Source organism: Ascaphus truei, chromosome 9 (assembly GCF_040206685.1).
Source record: "Ascaphus truei isolate aAscTru1 chromosome 9, aAscTru1.hap1, whole genome shotgun sequence".
NCBI lineage: Eukaryota > Metazoa > Chordata > Amphibia > Anura > Ascaphidae > Ascaphus > Ascaphus truei.
The window spans coordinates 20026239-20045999 of record NC_134491.1 but is presented as its reverse complement, the minus strand read 5'-3'; the positions used below and the strand labels follow the sequence as shown (position 1 = coordinate 20045999).

The 19761-nt window shown below is 47.4% G+C and overlaps 2 protein-coding genes across 2 annotated transcripts; both read left to right on the top strand.

The window, feature by feature from the left end:
• The first annotated feature begins 298 nt into the window (after positions 1 to 298).
• LOC142502504 (glutathione S-transferase Mu 5-like) lies at positions 299 to 4544 on the top strand. The gene is made up of 8 exons (XM_075613587.1): positions 299 to 441; positions 750 to 825; positions 2334 to 2398; positions 3067 to 3148; positions 3335 to 3435; positions 3526 to 3621; positions 3916 to 4026; positions 4208 to 4544. The coding sequence occupies exons 1-8, from the start codon at positions 409 to 411 to the stop codon at positions 4298 to 4300; spliced, it is 657 nt and encodes a 218-aa protein (XP_075469702.1). The 5' UTR covers positions 299 to 408; the 3' UTR covers positions 4301 to 4544.
• Positions 4545 to 12877: 8333 nt separating this feature from the next.
• Positions 12878 to 18021, top strand: LOC142502506 (glutathione S-transferase Mu 5-like). The gene is made up of 8 exons (XM_075613589.1): positions 12878 to 13012; positions 13573 to 13648; positions 15149 to 15213; positions 15986 to 16067; positions 16332 to 16432; positions 16522 to 16617; positions 16893 to 17003; positions 17780 to 18021. The coding sequence occupies exons 1-8, from the start codon at positions 12980 to 12982 to the stop codon at positions 17870 to 17872; spliced, it is 657 nt and encodes a 218-aa protein (XP_075469704.1). The 5' UTR covers positions 12878 to 12979; the 3' UTR covers positions 17873 to 18021.
• The last annotated feature ends 1740 nt before the right edge of the window (positions 18022 to 19761 follow it).

Here is a 19761-nt window from a genome sequence, read left to right as displayed (position 1 = left end):
TTCTCCAGCTTAGCTTGCTATCCAGGGTTACCCCTAGGTAAGAGCTGCTGGACTCCCATTTGATGGCCTTTCCGTTGAGGCTGATTGGCGGGTGCGCCTTGATCTTCTTTCTGGTAAACAGTGTAGCTGTGGTCTTGCTGAAGTTCAGTCCAACTTGCCAGTCGCTGTACCATGATGACAGCCACGGGGTTTGCTGCAGAAACCACAGAATCCAAAAGAACGCATTAGCTGCTTCTGATTGTGCTGTCCCTTTAACTGGCCTGAGCTGTGTTGGCAAGGATGGGAGGGGGAGGCTGGAGATTTCTCCAAACTGATTGGCTGAGACACGTGACCAGCTCAGGGGCTTATCTCTAGCTGGTCTGTAGGAAACTTTACTAGGAGGCACAGTCTGTCTGATATAGCGGCAGGATGATGATACTGGGGTACTGGGATGTCCGAGGGGTAAGTTACTGTGGGTGAGGGGGTAATACTGAAGTATTAGTGGGGAAGGAGGGGGTAATACTGACGTATTAGTGGGGAAGGAGGGGGTAATACTGAAGTATTAGTGGAGAAGGAGGGGGTAATACTGAAGTATTAGGAGGGAAGGAGGGGCTAATACTGTACTGAAGTATAGGAGGAGGGGTAATACTGAGGATTGAGGGGGGTAGGAGGGGGTAATACTGAAGTATTAGGGGGGTGGAGGAGGAGGTAATATTGTATTGTATGTCTTTATATAATAGTTTCTTCCTTTATCTCTCTCCGGCCTGTAGCTGACTCACTCCATCCGTCTCCTGCTGGAATACACGGGGACCCCGTATGAGGAGACACTATATGTGGTGGGGGACGGTGAGTGTATCACACGCGTGTGTTTGGGGTACCACACACCTGCTGCCACATTTTGTGGCTCCCTAAAATAACCCCTCTGATCCCGGCCCCGTTGGGATCGCTGCAGCCTGCTGCCGGGACCCTTGGGAAGGGTTAAGCAGTCTGTACATGGGGTATTTTCTCTCCCATGGGTCAGTGGTTCTCGCTGGGTGAGTTCTGTCTTCTTAGGCCTCGTCCAGGGTGGTGCTGAGCGGGCGCACGCGCTCACGCTGGACACGTTGCGACAATGCATGTGTCCTGCGTGAGTGGGCGGGCGCACCTGCTCGCCGCTCAGCCGCTTGACGCGCAGGCAAAATTGATTTTGCTGCTCGCAATGTGTCACGTGAGCGGTTCACCCAATGGGGGCGAACCAACTCCGTGATGTCAGGGCCACGCCCCCAGACGCATGCGCACCTAGCCGGCCGGGAAAAGCACGGCCCAGCAGGGCGCAGTGCCGCAGCGCCAGCGTGCCCATTCCCTACCTGGACGAGGCCTCATGATGCAGCCCCTCAAAATGGTCCAGCAGATGTTACATGACTGAGTGCTTTTATGCAGTGTATCTCTATCTCTCTCGCTATAGATATATCTTTGACCATGAAATGTCTGTAAACTGAATGTATAACCTTTGTTCATTTCATGCAGCTGTTTATTATTATAACTCTGGCTTTTTGTCTGTCTCTGGTGTAAGCAAATAATTGACTTTAATTATTATTGTTCTCAAACTGACTGAAGTGTTGCGAAGCCGCCTTATGTGGAGGCTGTACTTACTCACAAAATGGTGAAGTATTTCTCTGCCTGACTTTAAGATCGTCGCAACTCTGCAGATATCAGCTCTGCCCAATCACGGTCTGTCTAAATAAAATAAGTCGGTTCTTTCTTGGCTTAAATCGCCCTTCTTACTTTTCAAGACATCGTGCAGAAAATGCAATGTTTCAGGCTAACCACTTACATCACACCCCCCCCCCCCCACTAACAGGTTAGGTTTTCAGGATATTCCAGCTTCAGCACAGGTGGTACAGTTGAAGACTGTGCCTCTGACTGAGCCACCTGTGCTGAAGCAGGGACTAATTGTATTTTTTGTCTTTAAATAAAAAAAAAGTAGTTGTACTGTTCTTTAACCTGACAGTAGTAGATGCATGGATCAACATTCCAGCTGTGGGTGGAAATACAGTGAAGGGGTTGAAGTTAACTTGTATGTGGTGTGACACTGTATCACACTATAGCCGGCACTCGCTGAGCCGCGGGGTAAGAGTATCACACCCCCATCATGTCTTAATTGCTATTACTTAGTGACCGTTAACGCCACATCGGGGAGTGATGCCACGCATTGCGGTTTGGGAAGCCCGGCTTATGTATTTAAAACACTGTAACATTGTGTGTACGCAGGGTGCCTCGCCCTGTATACGCACTGTGCCTCGCCCTGTGTACGCAGGGTGCCTCGCCCTGTGTGGGGTGTACCGGTGTGTCACACAGATTCCTCTCTTCCTTAGCCCCAGATTACGACAGGAGCCAGTGGCTGGACGTGAAGGAGACGCTGGGACTGGACTTCCCCAATGTACAAGTGACCCTGGGAGGGGGGGGGGGGGGGGATATGAGGGGAATTAGACTTCCCTAGTGCACACGTGGGCTGATGCCTCAAGTTGGTGGGATGACTTAGTTTGCTGACTTTGGGGTAGATCCTCAGCACCGCGTTACATTTTTAGCGTGACGTTATCCCCCTTGTACGTAGCGTTATCCGTAACAAGTTTATATGGGCACGTGGGAATAACGCTGCGATATTAGAGACCTCCCAAAGCCGGCGCACAGCCAGACCCTCATTATCATGGAGACTTTTCTGGGAGTACAACACCCCAAGGAGCCCCCAATGCTGCATCCAACGGGACAAATGATAAGTGAGATCCTGTCTGTAAGGAGGGGGGGTCACAACCTCCCTACAGTCTTGACCAGCAGCGAGGTAAAGAGAACGTGTGTAGGACCCGCAGTAAAGGGTTAACTGTGACGTGGTTGCCGGCTTATAATGCTTCAGCCAAAATATTAACTAGTGACCCTTACTTACGAGAACAGATGGTATTTAACTTAATGTGTCATATTGGGTGAAGCATTGGGTCTTCTGTATACATTAGGTCACTGTATACATGTAGTCTGAGGATCTACCCCTTTGGGAGTTTAGAGGGGAAACCCATTTCCTGGGGGGGTGATACTAGTTACCCTCTCGTCCTGCAGTTGCCGTACCTGTTGGACGGAGATGTGAAGCTGTCCCAGAGTAACGCTATCCTGCGCTACATTGCACGCAAGCATGGACTGTGTAAGAATCTGCCCCACAGTCTCCCAGTAATACCCCTCGAGGGGCGAGTCCCTCCCCTTCTACCCCCTCAATTAAGGGGTTGATTATGTGCCGATCGGGCTGTTTTTGGCCCAAAATTCTCTCTTCTCCCCCTTGAGTCTCTCTGCCCTCCCTAGTACCTCCTCATTGAGTCTCTCTTTTCACCAGGTGGGGAGCTGGAGGGGGAGAAGCTCCGTGTGGATCTGGTGGAGAACCAGGCAATGGATTTTCGGATGGGCCTAGTCACCATCGCCTACAACCCCCTCTTTGTGAGTCTGAGGGTTGTAGAGATGTTTTGGGGGTGGAGATCAAAGTAGGGGGGAGAGACATTAACCTGTTAATTTCCAACCTCCCCCCAGGAGACACTGAAGGGGCCATACCTGGAGAAGTTACCTGTCGCTCTAACAAGATTCTCTCACTTCCTTGGAGGCAGAGCTTGGTTTGCAGGCGAAAAGGTGCTCCCCTCTCCTGCACAAGCACCCATCTCTTCCCCCCCCTAGCGCCCCATCCCTATTCCCCCCCCTCTCTTCCCACAAACCAGCTCTCCCCCCCCCCCAGCACCCCATCTCTATTCCCCTCCCCCTGTCATCTCCTAAAATCTCTCCCCTCTATTAGTTCTTCTCCACTATCCGCATTCTCCCCTCTCCTTGGGAGGTGGCAGTGCCAGGTGATGCCTTGGCAGACCCTGTGAGGGGTCCACTCTGGGGTTTGTGGGTGGGATCCTGACTGCCCTCCCTTATGCCCCCCAGATAACCTTTGCTGACTTCCTGATGTACGATGTTTTGGATCAACACCGGATGCTGGAACCAAAGTGTCTGCAAAACCTCAAGAACCTGCAGGATTTCCTGACCCGATTTGAGGTGACTCTCACCCCACAGGTGTCTTATTAGCCCCACCTTAACTGTTATTAGGAATATTGATATTCCTATAATTATTCAGATTTCTTGGCCGTATCATGAGATTTGGAACCTGAATGTCTCCCACAATTAGGAAGCTCATTAAATAGTCGGACTCTACTCATAACCGTTCTTCCTCCCCCAGGCTTTGCCTGCTGTTGCTGCGTATATGAAGTCCCCTCGCTTCATGAAGACCCCGATCAACAACCGCATGGCAGCCTGGTGCAACTGCAAATAGGGGTCCTGTACTTCTCCCCCTGCAGACCCCTGAAAGTTTTGGGATTTCTGTGGAAGGATTTACAATCAAGTCTCATTGCAAATAGGGGTCCTGTATGTCCCCCTTGTGCACTCTCCTCTTACGCTCTTTTGTTGCAAGTCTCCTGATGTTTTGTATCTTCTCTCCCTTCCCCTTACTTCTCTCCCCGCCCCCCCCTTACTATTTCTGCTGTAGCAGGATTTACAATAAAGTTGCGATAAACTGATCATTTTGTCTATGTATATCTTTATTAATATAGCGCTGTGACGATAGCTTATGACAGGCTGTAATTTACACCAAAAATATATATAATATATTTAACTGGGTTGAACTGGGACGAGACTTAGATATGATAAAATATAATTTATTCCTTGATAAAGGTGAACACAACAGATATACAAATAACAGGCAAAATATGGACACTTGCTTAAAATGGAAATGATGACACAGTCATATCTGGACTGGCAGTTCATACAGCAATCTTCATAGTCATCAAGACACCAAAGACATGAAAGACCTCTGGCATGAAGACATTGCATAGCGTTTCTCTCAGCAATCAAGATGGTATAGAAGAACAACAACTAACACAGGACAAAGGGTTGACCACAGATTATATACCTTTTGTAACCCTATCCTTAACATTAAGTACAGGTGATTGGTTTTCAATTACCTGTAGCCACTCACTAACCTGGGAACACATTTTGATCCATGCCCCCCTGCTAGTTGGCATATGCGCATTAGAACTCTGGGGTCTCATTTCTGTAGCCCCTCATCTGCATCAGGAATGCCAGCTAGTCTACCAGATTGGATTCCTGGCAGGATATTCTTTGTTGTAAGGTGTTAAATGGGACACTTATAGACTGCTCTGGTTTGAGTAATCTCCGCCCTCATGTAAACAGTGGAGGTGACAAAATCCTTTGAACAATACTTAAGTCCTAGACATTGGGTCGCCTCTCTGGCCATCTGCTACCCTGGTATGCAAAGGAATTTCCTCTGGGTTTTATCCCTGCTTTGGGACACAGTATTAAAGATAAAACACAAACATATTAAAATATCCGGTTCCGTTGGGTCCAGCGGGTCCAAACTTCCCAGTTCTCAATGGCGGAACTGGGACACCCTATGGTCCAATTTGCGACTTGCTACGACATTCGGAACCGGAGTTACACAAATACACCTTAAACCGTTTCCTATTTTAATACAAAAACCTCCGCTGTAAATTAAATCACGTTTTTTCACTAAATCCCCATTGAAAACAACGGGCTCCGCCGCCATAGACTTTCAATGGCAAACCGCCGCCGTTGGCGGCTATGGGAATCCGCCGCCATAGACTTTCAACGGGCTACGCTGCCGTTGAAGTCAATGGGGGTTTTCCGCCGTAGCCGGTCAATGGAGATTGGCCGCCATTGGAGTCTGTGGGAAAAGTCCCGAACTTTCAAGGGGGTCCATACTCCGTCGGGTTGGTCCAAGAGGGTCAAGGATGGTTCTGCAGCGATGCCGGAGCAGTGACTACAGGTACCCCAAACCCTGATCCTCTGGATCCTCCGGAACCGGAGCTTTGGATTCCCAAATTTCAGCTTTTCACACTTAGCCGTTTTCTTGAGCTGTTTCTGCCGCCACCATTGGAACCTATGGCGCGACCCGCTCTTCTCGGTTCAACCCTTATCGGGGGTCCAGGATTCGGGGACCCAGTGGTGGTCGAGTGGGGGGAGGTCTAGGAACTAGGGGCAGAAAGAATTTTATTTCTAGGTGCTCTAGAACTGTTTATTCCCACGCCACTTGTCGTTGAACTTGGCTAATAAGTGATCAAAGCTCTCTTTTAGAAATTGTATCTGCTTTGCGGTTTTGCGGTTTGGACGGCAGCCAACTCGTTCCTGGAAAGCTCCTTTGAGGGATCTCCATTGAAGTCAATGGGCCCATTGGCTTACAATGGGAAACCGCCGCTCCTCCTCTCGGACGCCATCTGCTGGTCTTCACAGGAAACAGGACCCAAACAGCAAGATTTGCCATTGAAACACATGGAGCCCCTAATGGCGGCCTATGGGACCCTGAAAAATGGTGCCTGAAAAGGCGGGAAAATTACACAAAGGGCTATAATCATTAAAGAACTATTAACCCTTGTACTCCCGGATGGATTCTAGTGTGTGTGTGATACAGACACTGACTAAACCAGATATTACAATGAAACATTGGAACAGGGGAATACACATTTTCATGTCATAACAAGGGTTAAATCACATTTCTGGACCTCAGCCCAGTTAACCCCTTGTCTCCCTGGTGAGGTCAGGGGGTGGCCAATTGGGGTGTAAACCCTTTAATCCCGGGCCAAATCCTCCCCATCATCACAAGCGCCCACAATGTACTCGGTGCTGTATGAAAGAGAATACAGTACAGGAAATGATAACACAATAAGTCAGACAATGGGAAAGGAAATCCCTGCCCCGCAGAGCTTACAATCTGGAATGTTGGGAGACAGAGACCGGGGGTGAGGGAATAAGTGCGGTAGATGGCAGTGCTTGGGCCAGTAACCATGAGTCTAGGCTACTGAAATGCTTCATTTAGGAGATGAGTTTTAAGGTTTGACTTAAAGGTGGGGAGAGAGGGTGCTTGGTGTATACATAGTGTGATGGAGTGCCACAGGTAAGGTGCAGTGAGGGAAAGGGGTTTAAGGTGAGAGAGCTGTAGCCAGGAGAGGGATTTAAGGAGGAGATGAGTAGAGATGGTTTTTGGGGAAAAAGTGAAATTATTCTAGCAGCAGAATTTGGGATAGATTGCAGGGGAGAAAGTTGTGAGGCAGGGAGGCCTGTTAGCTGTATGTAATGTTACAGTAATGCAGATGGGAAAGGATCAGGGCATGCACCAGAGTTTTAGCTGCAGCGTGACATGGGAATGAGTGGATGTTGGTAATATTACAGAGGAAGAAGGGATGCATTTAGCCATGCCGGGGGGGGGGGGGGGGGGGGGAGTAAATAATGACTAAACGACTTACGCTGCCTGATTTTTCTTTAAATGAATTTTTCTGCATGTGAGGATCAGCGTTCATTAAACTTTACCCCAGGGTGTAGACCCCGCCCCCTCATTACTATTCCGCGCCCCTTCTTGTGGGTTCTGGACACGTCCCAATCCAGGTGTCTGCCAGGAACATCCCCAAGGCCCTGGGTGTCAAAGCTGTAAGGTAACAGCAGCTGAAACATGCCCTGTGTGACACGGACACACGGTTAAATTACAGGCAGTGGTGTGTGACGTGATATGGGACACATAACATGACAGGTACATGTAACATAACGCGCGCACACGGTTACATGGGAAGTGTGATGGCGGGAGAGGCAGGGGACAAGTGAAAGTGTGACGTGGGCTCCAAACATTCACATAACTGTATATTTACTTGTATGTACAGAGCTTAGATTTGTATTTATATAGGGCTGTCATACGACCATTACAATATACAGTGTGTTAATAGTCTGGCATACAACAGGTTAACTTGAGTTACAAGTTACAGATTGCAAACATGTATTGTTTTTATTGGGGTTATTATCCTGGCCTACTTTTCTGTCTGTCTAAAAGTGGGGTTATCTAAGGGTGACCTGCCCTGTGATTGTGGGGTGATTAAAACCCTAGATGCACCACTTTTGTTTTTTATGGGAAATAAGTACCATAGCTTAACCTGGGGGTATCATTGCTGGCCCAATAACATGTGTGTATTATGGAGGTCTGGTCACAGTACCCAGAGGACCTGGGTGTCATCCTCAAAAGGGCCCTCACATTCCTGAAATCTCCCCCTGTAAGAGGCAGAGAAAGGTGAGGATCGGGTCTCCATTCAGTTTAAGGTCTGTACTAAAAATAAGTATCTTGGATCGGACGTGATGCACAGGAATAAAAACACAAAGAAACCCGCAGACAGCGCACGGGGTCAGTATCAGGTACATTTATGTTCAATATCAAAACGTTTCCGCTGTGTCGGACAACAACATGTTAAATCAAAAATCAGAATACAAAAAGTAACAGCAAATACACTGATAACTATGGTAAACTATAACTAAAAGGCAACTTAATACTAAGTAACTATCACAGGAACAGGGCAAAGGAGGAGGTGAGCCGGACGGGACAACAGTCTCCGCTGGTACCTCAAACTCTACTGGTCTGTGACTCCAACCAATGGAAATGCGCTGAGCGTGACCTCTAGGGGTCATGTACAGGGGCTTCCAGCGCATATTAAATAGCCCTTTAGACCAATCCCAATCCATCACAGATACAATTATCCATTAACATCTAAAGTGATACCTTGTGTGGTCCAATGATTGAGAAATAGATACAACTGGTGCAATGCCCCATCTACTTGGCTCTAATAAAATTAAAGCGACAGTGATATATACTACTGTTTAAAATTGATGCCACAATTACTCCTAATATATATAATTGCATAATGTGACTATACGTGAAAAATATGAAGTGTAAAGTGTACCTAAAATTGGAATAAATGAAATATATACTATTAGACTTAAATAATTTTATTCACCACAAAATGTTGAATGTGTAAATAGATAAACATATGCTATCTTAATGTGTTCAAACGCTAAATCTGTGATTTAGGTAGAACATAGAAATAGTCAAATTAATTCAAATGAATTTAATGAAAGTGAAAAAATGATTATGGACGAGGACGTATCAAAATAGTTATGTAAACAAACACTTTGATACAGGGCCCAGTGTTTAGGGGCTATAACAAGGAGGTTATGAGGTTATTTCATACTCAGGCATTTTTAATTCAAAAGAAAGACCCCCTTCCCCCCTCCAAGCCATAACAATGTAATCAGAGGGTAATGAGGGAGGGGGGCATAAGGTGGGATTATTCCATTCTCAATGCAAGGGGTTTTAGGATAAAACACATGCATTTGGAATATGAAATCAGAATTCAACATAGAGGGGGTGTTAGGCCAATTACACATGTGGGTGTCCTGGGCGATCTATTGTCCTGTATGTATATGTAACCCATATTCCCCCCCCCCCAGACACAGATGCTATATCTAGGGTGTGTGAGGGCTGGCTACACGTGCTTGAGTGGTGCATTACCTGCAGGTAACAGGAGGGCCTGAGCTTCCCGCGATGATGTTGGGGACACAGGACCAGGCTTCTGGGGTAGTTGCCTCATTCTTTAGTGGTGGTGCAGCGCCTCCATCCTCTATACCTTCCCAGGAATATGGGGTAGGACCCGTATAGAAGAAATAACCCTGGTCCCAGGGTGGATGCTCCAGAATCACACACAGTCTCTGGTAAAATCAGCAATGTCTCTTTATTGTCGCTATGTCGCACACAGCAGTAGCAGCACACAAGACACTCCAAATGTATACAGGCCTTCTCCTTTCCTCTCCTTTCCTCCAAGATGCCCTCCGACAGGATCGTCTGTGAGGGGCCTCAATACCCCAATGCCCACCTCAGAGGGTATCCCTTGGGTGGGGGTAGATCCTCCCCATCACCCCCTCATCAGGGTGAGGGGCATTGTTCCACCGGAGCTGTGCTCACTCTCCAAATGTCATAGGCCAGAGTTCTCTATCTCCCTCCTGCTCCCAGGACGGAGCTCGACCTACTCCTCTCCTCCAACTCCCAGGACAGCCTCGAACTAGACTCGGGTGAGAACTAACTGTCACTCACAGGAATTGGCTACTAAATAGAGTCAGCCCCACCTCTCATGATGTCAGCAGGACCTCTCTTCTGTCTCATGCCTGCAGCAGAGTCAGGGGCCTGCATCTATCACTCAAGGCAGGGCGTGAAGGGGGAAAACCCATGATTACTACTGGCGCCTGTCCTTAACAGGACTTACCACAGTAGGAGAAAGATATGTATAGCCCGTGCTGTTTACAGGGGGCTACATATGCTAACATTAACCCTTTATGCCCCATATGTCTTAGCTACTGAAGGATAAAGCAACTCCTAATAGGTACTTGGTACTATTAAACGGTGTACAAATGGTATCTGCAAATTAATGAACATTTCAGAAAATGTGTATGTAATGATGTAAAGTGAATGTTTATAGAAGATGGTAAAATATTAATAATAATAATATCTTTATTTCATACAGCGCTTTCTCCTAATGGGACTCAAAGGTCTTTACAATGACAGTATTATTTTTGTTAAATCATGACACGGTGTAATATGTCATGTGTTGTTCTTCATCTGAGGCTGTATTTACCTAATTTTAAGACCTGCTGCAGAACAGATGATTGTTATTATGTCCTGATATGTAAAACCATAGAATTCAAAGAGGGTGTACTTTCTTTTTCACACAACTGTATATATATATATATATATATATATATATATATATATATATATATATATATATATATATATATATATATATATATATATATATAAAATAAATAATTAGCCTGATTATACGTACCGCGCACAACGGAGCGCGTGCATGTGCTGCCGCTGGCGCGATCTTTGACCTGTGCTCTTCAGAGATGTTCAGGCGGGGCGGAGGCGTGGCCGTGACCTCACGTGAGCGGCTCGCCCTCATTGGCTGAACTGCTTCACGTCACGCGGCCATCGCTTGAAAAGACAAAATATTTTGTCTCCAAAACGCGGTGGCGTGCATTACGTGCATCTCCATTGAGATGAGGTATTTGTTCCGGCAGCGCGCGCTTTCGGCAGCACTATAATTGAGGCCTTAAAGTAAAACAGTTAGTAGGGAGAATATAAAATCAGTATTGTAAATATGTTTTTGTAAATATTGTATATACTGTGACCCAAAGGTAGGAAGGGAATATGGAGGGGAAAAGGTGCAACTTGCGTCAAACAAGGAGCATGTGCGTCACTGTGCGAGCAGCTGCATGTACAGATGTTGCAAGTTACCGGAGACGGTGTCTGCCGCGGTCGCACTGCGGGGGATCCATTCGTCCCCTCCCCCCCAGCGTTAATTCTCCAGTGCAGGGCAAACGCGGTCACGTGATGGCGCCTCACTCTGGTGCTGGAAACTCTCGCTACGCGTGTGAATGTTTCAGATCTGGTTTATTCAATTTGGTGCAGAGAATAACGCCGCCTAAACCTGGCGGATTCATTTGGCGCAGAGAAACTGCACCGGTTATAGGCGCAACTGTTACTCTATCTACATATAATATTGCTCTTCACTATCTCCTCCCCTAACTCCTCCTATAACTGTGATGGTAGGGGCAGCTGGCTGACCTAGTGGGGAGAAATCCCACCTATTTACCCCTATAAAACCGTGTAACTTGGCTGTCCTAGTAATATTTAATCCAGCCAAATGTCTTTAGTATCTGGGGAAGAACAGGGAATGTGTAAATGAATGTGTTTCAAAGCATGTATACTTTTATTTTTTGTGACAAGCCTTCCCCCAGTTAGAACTGTTTCATGATGTGATTTGGTCAAGCAGTGTGTAATTCTATGTCCTGTCTTTTACATAATTACCTTATGTCTGTATTTATGCCTGTGTTAGCAATTCCCCCCAGCTAGATACAGTAGTTTGGTATTGTATGGTGATGGAATGAATATGTTAACACTGCAAATATAAATTAAGTTATGTGCCTGTCATTTGTATGAAGGGAGTTTCTGTAAATCCACTCAGTTGAAGCTCTCCATAGAAATAGCTCAGAACAAAGGTAGGGGATTAGTTAAATGAGTCAGTTACCTGGTCTGAGCCCCATGCACTGTTTCTCTTGGCTGGCTGCTTTGCTCAATGTTAAAAGATAGCCACCAAGGGGTACAGTATATAAGCGGTGCTGCTGGACAGAGCATGAGTTACCCTCAGAGGGAGAAACACTCTGGGAGGGAGTGTGGAGAATCCCTCAGAAGTCCACCTCTGGGAAGGAGAGTCGAGTTTGTTGAAGTCCATCTCTGGGATGGAGTGTGGAGATACATTTCAGATGGGCTGCTGTGTGCAGCACTTGGATATCCTGGAGCAGAGAAGCGGACAGGAGAAACCCATTTGAATTGGGTCCTTGCACCTAGGAAAGGTATATTTCACCCCCCAGACCCCTGTAAGTGTGTATATTTTTGTATTTTGTATTTCTGTGTGTTTCCAAGGATTTATCTAAAATACACCTCATTTTTTTTCATTACTGTGTTTTGCCCTGTGACTGATTCCTTAAATATACATGGTGTTAAAAGTCCTGGTCTACCGTGACAATAACCACTCCCCAAAACTTGTGGAGCAAATTGGGGCAGAAAATGGGGCATGAAATATTGAAGCAGAATAAAAAATGACACAATTTTGTCTCTGGTTTGCAACACGTGGTACACACCCCTACATGTTTTTAACGCTCCTATAAGTGTCTGTTACAAAATAAATATGGTGATGGGTGCGAATTGTCTCTGAGTCTCTGTGATCTCCGCGTCACTGGACTCGCTGCAGAGTTACCTCTGAGTGCTGCAAATACAGTTCCCAATCCTGACAGTCTGAGTCACTGGGATAGAATAAAATGGCTATGGGGCTTGCTGCAGAAACCACAGAATCCAAAAGAACTCATTAGCTGCTTCTGATTGTGCTGTCCCTTTAACTGGCCTGAGCTGTGTTGGCGAGGATGGGAGGGGGAGGCTGGAGATTTCCCAGAGCTGATTGGCTGAGACAATATATCACGTGACCAGCTCAGGTGCTTGTCTCTAGTTTACTAGGAGGGCAGAGTCTCAGTTTGATATAGCGGCAGGATGATGATACTGGGGTACTGGGACATCCGAGGGGTGAGTTACTGTGGGAGAGGGGATAATACTGAAGTATTAGTAGGGAAGAAGGGGGGAATACAGAAGTATGGGGGAAGTACAGTAGAGGCAGCGATTATTCTAACAAAAACCAGTGGCAATTCCCCAAAAGACCCAGGTACACCCAGGTACATTCTGAAAACATTTCCTTAAACTAGCCCCAGCATTTTTGCATTGATTAATGGCCTATCACATTAACAGCGGGGTTCCCAGGCAGTCCCATTCAAACTGAATTGGAATGCCAGGGATCCCTGCTGTGTTAATCCTTTGGGTCGTTAGTCAATGAAGAAAAAATGCCTTAAACGTGCCTCAAACTAGCCCAGCACATACCCAGCACATACCCAGCACATACCCTGAATGTAACCCGGCTAGTTTAAGGCAAATGTTAGAATAAGCGTTGCCTCTACTGTATGTGGGGTATCCTGAAGTATTAGTGGGGGAAGAAGGGGGTAATACTGAAGTATTAGGGGGGAGGCGGAGGAGGTAATATTGTATGTCTTTATATAATAGTTTCTTCCTTTATCTCTCTCTCCGGCCTGTAGCTGGCTCACCCCATCCGTCTCCTGCTGGAATACACGGGGACCCCGTATGAGGAGACACGATATGTGACTGGGGGCGGTGAGTGCATCACACGCGTGTGTTTGGGATACCACACGCATGCTGCCATGTTTTGTGGCTCCCTTAAATAACCCCTCTGATCCCGTCACCGTTGGGATCGCTGCAGCCTCCTGCCGGGACCCTTGGGAGGGATAACGCAGTCTGTACATGGGGTATTTTCTCTCCCATGGGTCAGTGCTTCTCGCTGGATGAATTCTGTCTTCTCATGATGCAGCCGCTCAAAATGGTCCAGCAGATGTTACATGACTGAGTGCTTTTATGCAGTGTATCTCTATCTCTCTCGCTATAGATATATCTTTGACCATAAAATGTCTGTAAACTGAATGTATAACCTTTGTTCATTTCGTGCAGCTGTTTATTATTATAACTCTGGCTTTTTGTCTGTCTCATGTAACCAAATAATTGGATTTAATTATTGTTGTTCTCTGACTGAAGTATTGCGAAGCCGCCTTATGTGGAGGCTGTACTTACTCACAAAATGGTGATGCAGTGGGACCAGGGAGTTAAATGTCTGCTGCTGGGTGTGTGTGTGTGCGCTTTGGAGAGGACTTTGTATAGTGGGGGTGGATTACAGTTTATATACACCCACCTCCTCCCCGCATCAGTGCCTTGGAGAGAAGTATTAGGCCCCGCTCACACAGCGAGCTACACGACATGCGCTTACGTGCGCGCGCGTTGGTCACAGATTCCCGGCGGCCAATGTTAGTGCTCAGTATTGTAACTACCATTGGCTGCAAAGTGCGGCGTCGACGCTGCTGCACCAGCGGGAGACTTTTGAATCAGTGATTTCTGGCTGCAGCAGCGCAACGTCCATTTCAGCAGCCAATCAGAGCTCCTCATTTGAAGACATTTTAGGTTAAAATATTGTGGCAGTGTTTCTGGCCTCATTTTTCTAAATATTTATGCTAAAAAAAAAAAAAGATTTTATTTAAAAGTGCAGACTTGCAAATAAGAAATATATATTTATTGGTACTTGGCGTTTTGTAAAGTTTCTGAAGGCTGCCTCTCTGGCTGTGGGGCTGAAGGCTGCCTCTGGCTGTGGGGCTGAAGGCTGTCTCTCTGGCTGTGGGGCTGAAGGCCGCCTCTCTGGCTGTGGGGCTGAAGGCTGCCTCTGGCTGTGGGGCTGAAGGCTGTCTCTCTGGCTGTGGGGCTGAAGGCTGTCTCTCTGGCTGTGGGGCTGAAGGCTGTCTCTCTGGCTGTGGGGCTGAAGGCTGCCTCTCTGGCTGTGGGGCTGAAGGCTGCCTCTGGCTGTGGGGCTGAAGGCTGCCTCTCTGGCTGTGGGGCTGAAGGCTGCCTCTCTAGCTTTGGCCGCGGGGTAAGAGTATCACACCCTCATCTTGTGTTAATTGCTATTAGTTAGTGACCATTAACGCCACATCGGGGAGTGATGCCACACATTGCATGTTATGTATTTAAGACACTGTAACATTGTGTGTACGCAGGGTGCCACGCCCTGTGTGGGGTGTACCGGTGTGTCACACAGATTCCTCTCTTCCTTAGCCCCAGATTACGACACGAGCCAGTGGCTGGACGTGAAGGAGAAGCTGGGACTGGACTTCCCCAATGTACAAGTGACCCTGGGGAGGGGGGGGGTGGGAGATGTGGGGGGGATATAGGGGGAATTAGACTTCCCTAGAGCACACATGGGCTGATGCCTCTAAGTTGGTGGGATGACTTAGTTTGCTGACTTTGGGGTAGATCCTCAGCACCGCGTTACATTTTTAGCGTGACGTTATCCCCCTTGTACGTAGCGTTACCCGTAACGCGTCTCCCTGAAGGTGCTTTGCGTTACGATGTCCTCGCATTCATATGCAAATCCTATGGTAATGAGCAGTTTACCTAACGGAGATCCTCGCGCTCATATTAGCGCGTGGGAATAACGCTGCGATATTAGAGACCTCCCAAAGCCGGCGCACAGCCAGACCCTCATTATCATGGAGACTTTTCTGGGAGTACAACCCCCCAAGCAGCCCCCAATGCTGCATCCAACGGGACAAATGATAAGTGAGATCCTGTCTGTAAGGAGGGGGGGTCACAACCTCCCTACAGTCTTGACCAGCAGCGAGGTAAAGAGAACGTGTGTAGGACCCGCAGTAAAGGGTTAACTGTGACGTGGTTGCCGGCTTATAATGCTTCAGCCAAAATATTAACTAGTGACCCTTACTTATGAGAACAGATGGTATTTAACTTAATGTGCCATATAGGGTGTAGCATTGGGTCTTCTGTATACATTTAGGTCAGGGTGCTCCACTCCAGTCTGAGGATCTACCCCTTTGGGAGGTTAAGGGGGAAACCCATTTCCTGGGGGGTGGTACTTGTAACCCTCTCTTCCTGCAGTTGCCGTACCTGTTGGACGGAGATGTGAAGCTGTCCCAGAGTAACGCCATCCTGCGCTACATTGCACACAAGCATGGACTTTGTAAGAATCTGTCCCACCATCTCCCAGTAATACCCCTTGAGGGAAGAGTCTCTCTCCCCTTCTACCTCCTCAATTAAGGGGTTGATTCTGTGCCGATCGGGCTGTTTTTGGCCCAGATTTCCCATTGCATGGATTTGGGCTGAGAACTGCATAAATTGCTACTTTCAGCACCCAAGGCTTTCTCTCCCCTCGCCCATCCCCATCTCCCCTTTGAGTCTCTCTCTCCTCCCTAGTACCTCCCCATTGAGTCTTTCTTCTCACCAGGTGGGGAGCTGGTGGGGGAGAAGCTCCGTGTGGATCTGGTGGAGAACCAGGCAATGGATTTTCGGATGGGCCTAGGCACCATCGCCTATAACCCCCTCTTTGTGAGTCTGAAGATTGGGGAGATATTTGGGGGTGGAGATCAAAATATGGGGAGAGACATTAACCTGTTCATTTCCAACCCTCCCCCCAGGAGACACTGAAGGGGCCGTACCTGGAGAAGTTACCTGCATCTCTAACAAGATTCTCTCGCTTCCTTGGAGACGGAGCTTGGTTTGCAGGAGAAAAGGTGCCCCTCCCCCCCCCTCTCCTGCTCAAACACCCATCTCTCCCCCCCCTCTCTTCCCACAAACTAGCTCTTCCTCCCCCCCCCAGCACCCCATCTCTATTCCCCTCCCCCTGTCATCTCCTAAAATCTCTCCCCTCTATTAGTTCTTCTCCACTATCCGCATTCTCCCCTCTTCCTGGGAGGTGGCAGTGGCAGGTGATGCCTTGGTAGACCGTGGGGTTTGTTTTGTGGGTGGGATCCTGACTGCCCCCCATCTCTCCCCCCCACGCCCCCAGATCACCTTTGCTGACTTCCTGATGTACGATGTTTTGGATCAACACCGGATGCTGGAACCAAAGTGTCTGCAAAACCTCAAGAACCTGCAGGATTTCCTGACCCGATTTGAGGTGACTCACCCCACAGGTGTCTTATTAGCCCCACCTTAACTGTTATTAGGAATATTGATATTCCTATAATTATTCAGATGACTTGGCCCTATCACGAGGTATTCTGGGCACAGGCTCATATGTAGCATGTGAGTAAGTCCATATAGCTTAACTCGTCCCCTTTTAAAGCACACAAAGTCCTTCTATTTTTTTCAACTTTATTGAGGGGAGTTAACAGAAATATAAAAGTTATATATGAGGATTGTGCTAGCTTGTCAGGAGAATAACCTATGAGAGGAAGGTGTCCTGCTATGGGGAAGTGCTTCTCTGAGGGGAAGGTAAAAAGGATTTCCTTTCGGAGGGAGCAGTGGAAGATGTGTCTACTCACTTTGGCTGCTTGTTGGAAAAGAGGGAGCACACTTTCCTGTCAGACAGGAACACACTAAGGGGCATAACAATATGCAGATAAAGGCATGGGGAGGGGGCTAAACCGATCTCAACTGTGAGTATTGGTAGGTTGCCAGGGCAACTGAGTAGAGGCTGTGTAAAAGGGGATTACTTGTAACAACTATGTTGCAATATACACAGCTCTGGCTACTTCAGAGCAGGGAATATCATGTAACTTTAGCTGGGGAGGGCTGGCAGCCTGAGAGCAGGAAAAATACAGAGATAAACAATCCTGTTCCAGGACACGAGGGTTGAAATTTGGAACCTGAATGTCTCCCACAATTAGGAAGCTCATTAGTCGCCCCCCCCCCCTACTCGTAAAGCTGGTATAACCCTTCTTCCTCCCTCAGGCTTTGCCTCCTGTTGCTGCGTATATGAAGTCCCCTCGCTTCATGAAGACCCCGATCAATGCCCGCATGGCAGCCTGGTCCAACTGCAAATAGGGGGTCCTGTATACCCCCCCCCCCCTTGTGCACTCTCCCCTTCCGCTTTTTTTTTGTATGACCCCATATGTTTTCTCTTGTATCGTCCCCCCTCCCCCCCTTACTATTTCTGCTGTAGCAGGATTTACAATAAAGTCGCGATAAACTGATCACTTGTCTATGTATATCTTTTTTTAATATAGCGCCCACAATGTACTCGGTGCTTTATGAAAGAGAATACAGTACAGGAAATAATACAATGGGAAAGGAAATCCCTGCCCCGCAGAGCTTACAATCTGGAATGTTGGGAGACAGAGACTGGGGGTGAGGGAATAAGTGCGGTTGATGGCAGTGCTTGAGACCGTAACCTTGAGTCTGCGCTATTGAAAAGGAGGGGTGTGGCAAAAATGGGGTAATCAGCGCATTAATAAAGGCAGTGGGCTTGGCTGGTTACCCCTATTTCGTATTGGGGATGAAGGGGTTAATTTTATATGCTGTTCCCCTGTACCATTTTCCCCTATATGCATTGTTGTCCCCTTTTTGCAGGCTAGTCACTACCTGCAGTGCTGAATAACAGGAGCCATTCCATTAAGACTGCTAATTTAGGAACGGAGTGAGCCAGCACCCTGATTTTTGGTGTGCAGCCTCAGTGTAACCCCCCCAAGAACACATATATTAAAAATATAACTTTGTCATAAGGGAAACATATATTTTTGATGAAGTGCCTTTCTATTGCAGTTTTAAAATAGGATGCTATTTTTTCCTGCCTGCCTTTGTAACGCATTAAGGAACAAATGTTATGCATATATGAGCCGCCGGTTGGGAGATGCCGATCCGTCTAGGGGATCAAAGACCCCAGATTCTTAAAGTGTCACTTTTAATCAGGATGTTTCTGAGTAGCAGATCCTGTTACTCATCCTAGATATTTCACACCTTGGGACCAAACTCCAGACATTGCGTCCCCAGAAATGAGTGGCCCCTTTTTGCTTAGCAGTGCTATCAAGCTGCTTACTGAGCATGCTCAGAGTTACCTGGGCTGGCTGTAGGATTTGACCATGTGACATGGCAGGTTCTGATAGGAGGAAGATAATTCCTTGCCAATGGGATGATGCTAATGTAACACTTCACAGGCCCTTGTCCTTAAAAAGGCCTGTACCCCTCATTCCTGTGTTGTTGTTGCTGTTGCTACCTGATTTCTTCAAGCGGATAAGACCTAAGTACAGCGGCTACCATTCCAGAACGCAAGGGGTCAAAAACATCGCAACAAGGAAACTTGCCCTACTTCAGGATTTCGTTAGCCCTGGGGATCCAGAACGAACCCCAGAGAACCAGAAAAGACTTTGCACATTCACAGAAGGATTGGACTGGCTATTTATTTGGCAATTTGCAAAAGGACTACATTTTAAAAGACAATCTTCTGGTGCTTTGCACCTTTCTGGACATTATCCTCTGTTCCTCTACCCGTAAGTGCAATTATTAAGTTTATTCTGCAGTTGTCGTGTGTTTGCCTATCAAGGGAATAAATCTCAGTTTATTTTGCTCAACCTGTTCTGCTCAATCAGGATCCACGAAATATAAATGTGTTATTAAATGCGTCTCCCGTCACAGGTGTTTAAAACTGGTGGCAGCTGGTGAGATACTGATTGAGCCTATCTTGCAGTGCCCCGCGGGGCTCTGTAACATAGTGAGGACCTTGTAGATTGCAAGCTCCTCAGACAAGTGGCAACCTACACACACTTCCAAAGAAGCACGTGATAATTCACTGGTCTCTGGACCTATACCCCAGTGGCACCATGAGTCCACGCTCAGGAAGGTTTTGTACCTGGAACCGGGCGCAGATAGTGGAGTGATGTGTGGGGTACGGGTTCACGACAGACGGTAGTTCAAAGAGTCAGCTGGAGGAGGATTTA

What these genes read in the sequence shown, in the direction of transcription:
- LOC142502506 (XM_075613589.1), top strand. Translation starts at nt 12,980, where the DNA reads ATGATGATACTGGGGTACTGGGACATCCGAGGG. An exon ending in GGTACTGGGACATCCGAGGG is followed by an intron (nt 13,013 to 13,572) that starts GTGAGTTACTGT and finishes TCCGGCCTGTAG; the next exon opens with CTGGCTCACCCCATCCGTCT. An exon ending in TGCACACAAGCATGGACTTT is followed by an intron (nt 16,068 to 16,331) that starts GTAAGAATCTGT and finishes TCTTCTCACCAG; the next exon opens with GTGGGGAGCTGGTGGGGGAG.
- LOC142502504 (XM_075613587.1), top strand. Translation starts at nt 409, where the DNA reads ATGATGATACTGGGGTACTGGGATGTCCGAGGG. An exon ending in GGTACTGGGATGTCCGAGGG is followed by an intron (nt 442 to 749) that starts GTAAGTTACTGT and finishes TCCGGCCTGTAG; the next exon opens with CTGACTCACTCCATCCGTCT. An exon ending in TGGGACTGGACTTCCCCAAT is followed by an intron (nt 2,399 to 3,066) that starts GTACAAGTGACC and finishes CTCGTCCTGCAG; the next exon opens with TTGCCGTACCTGTTGGACGG.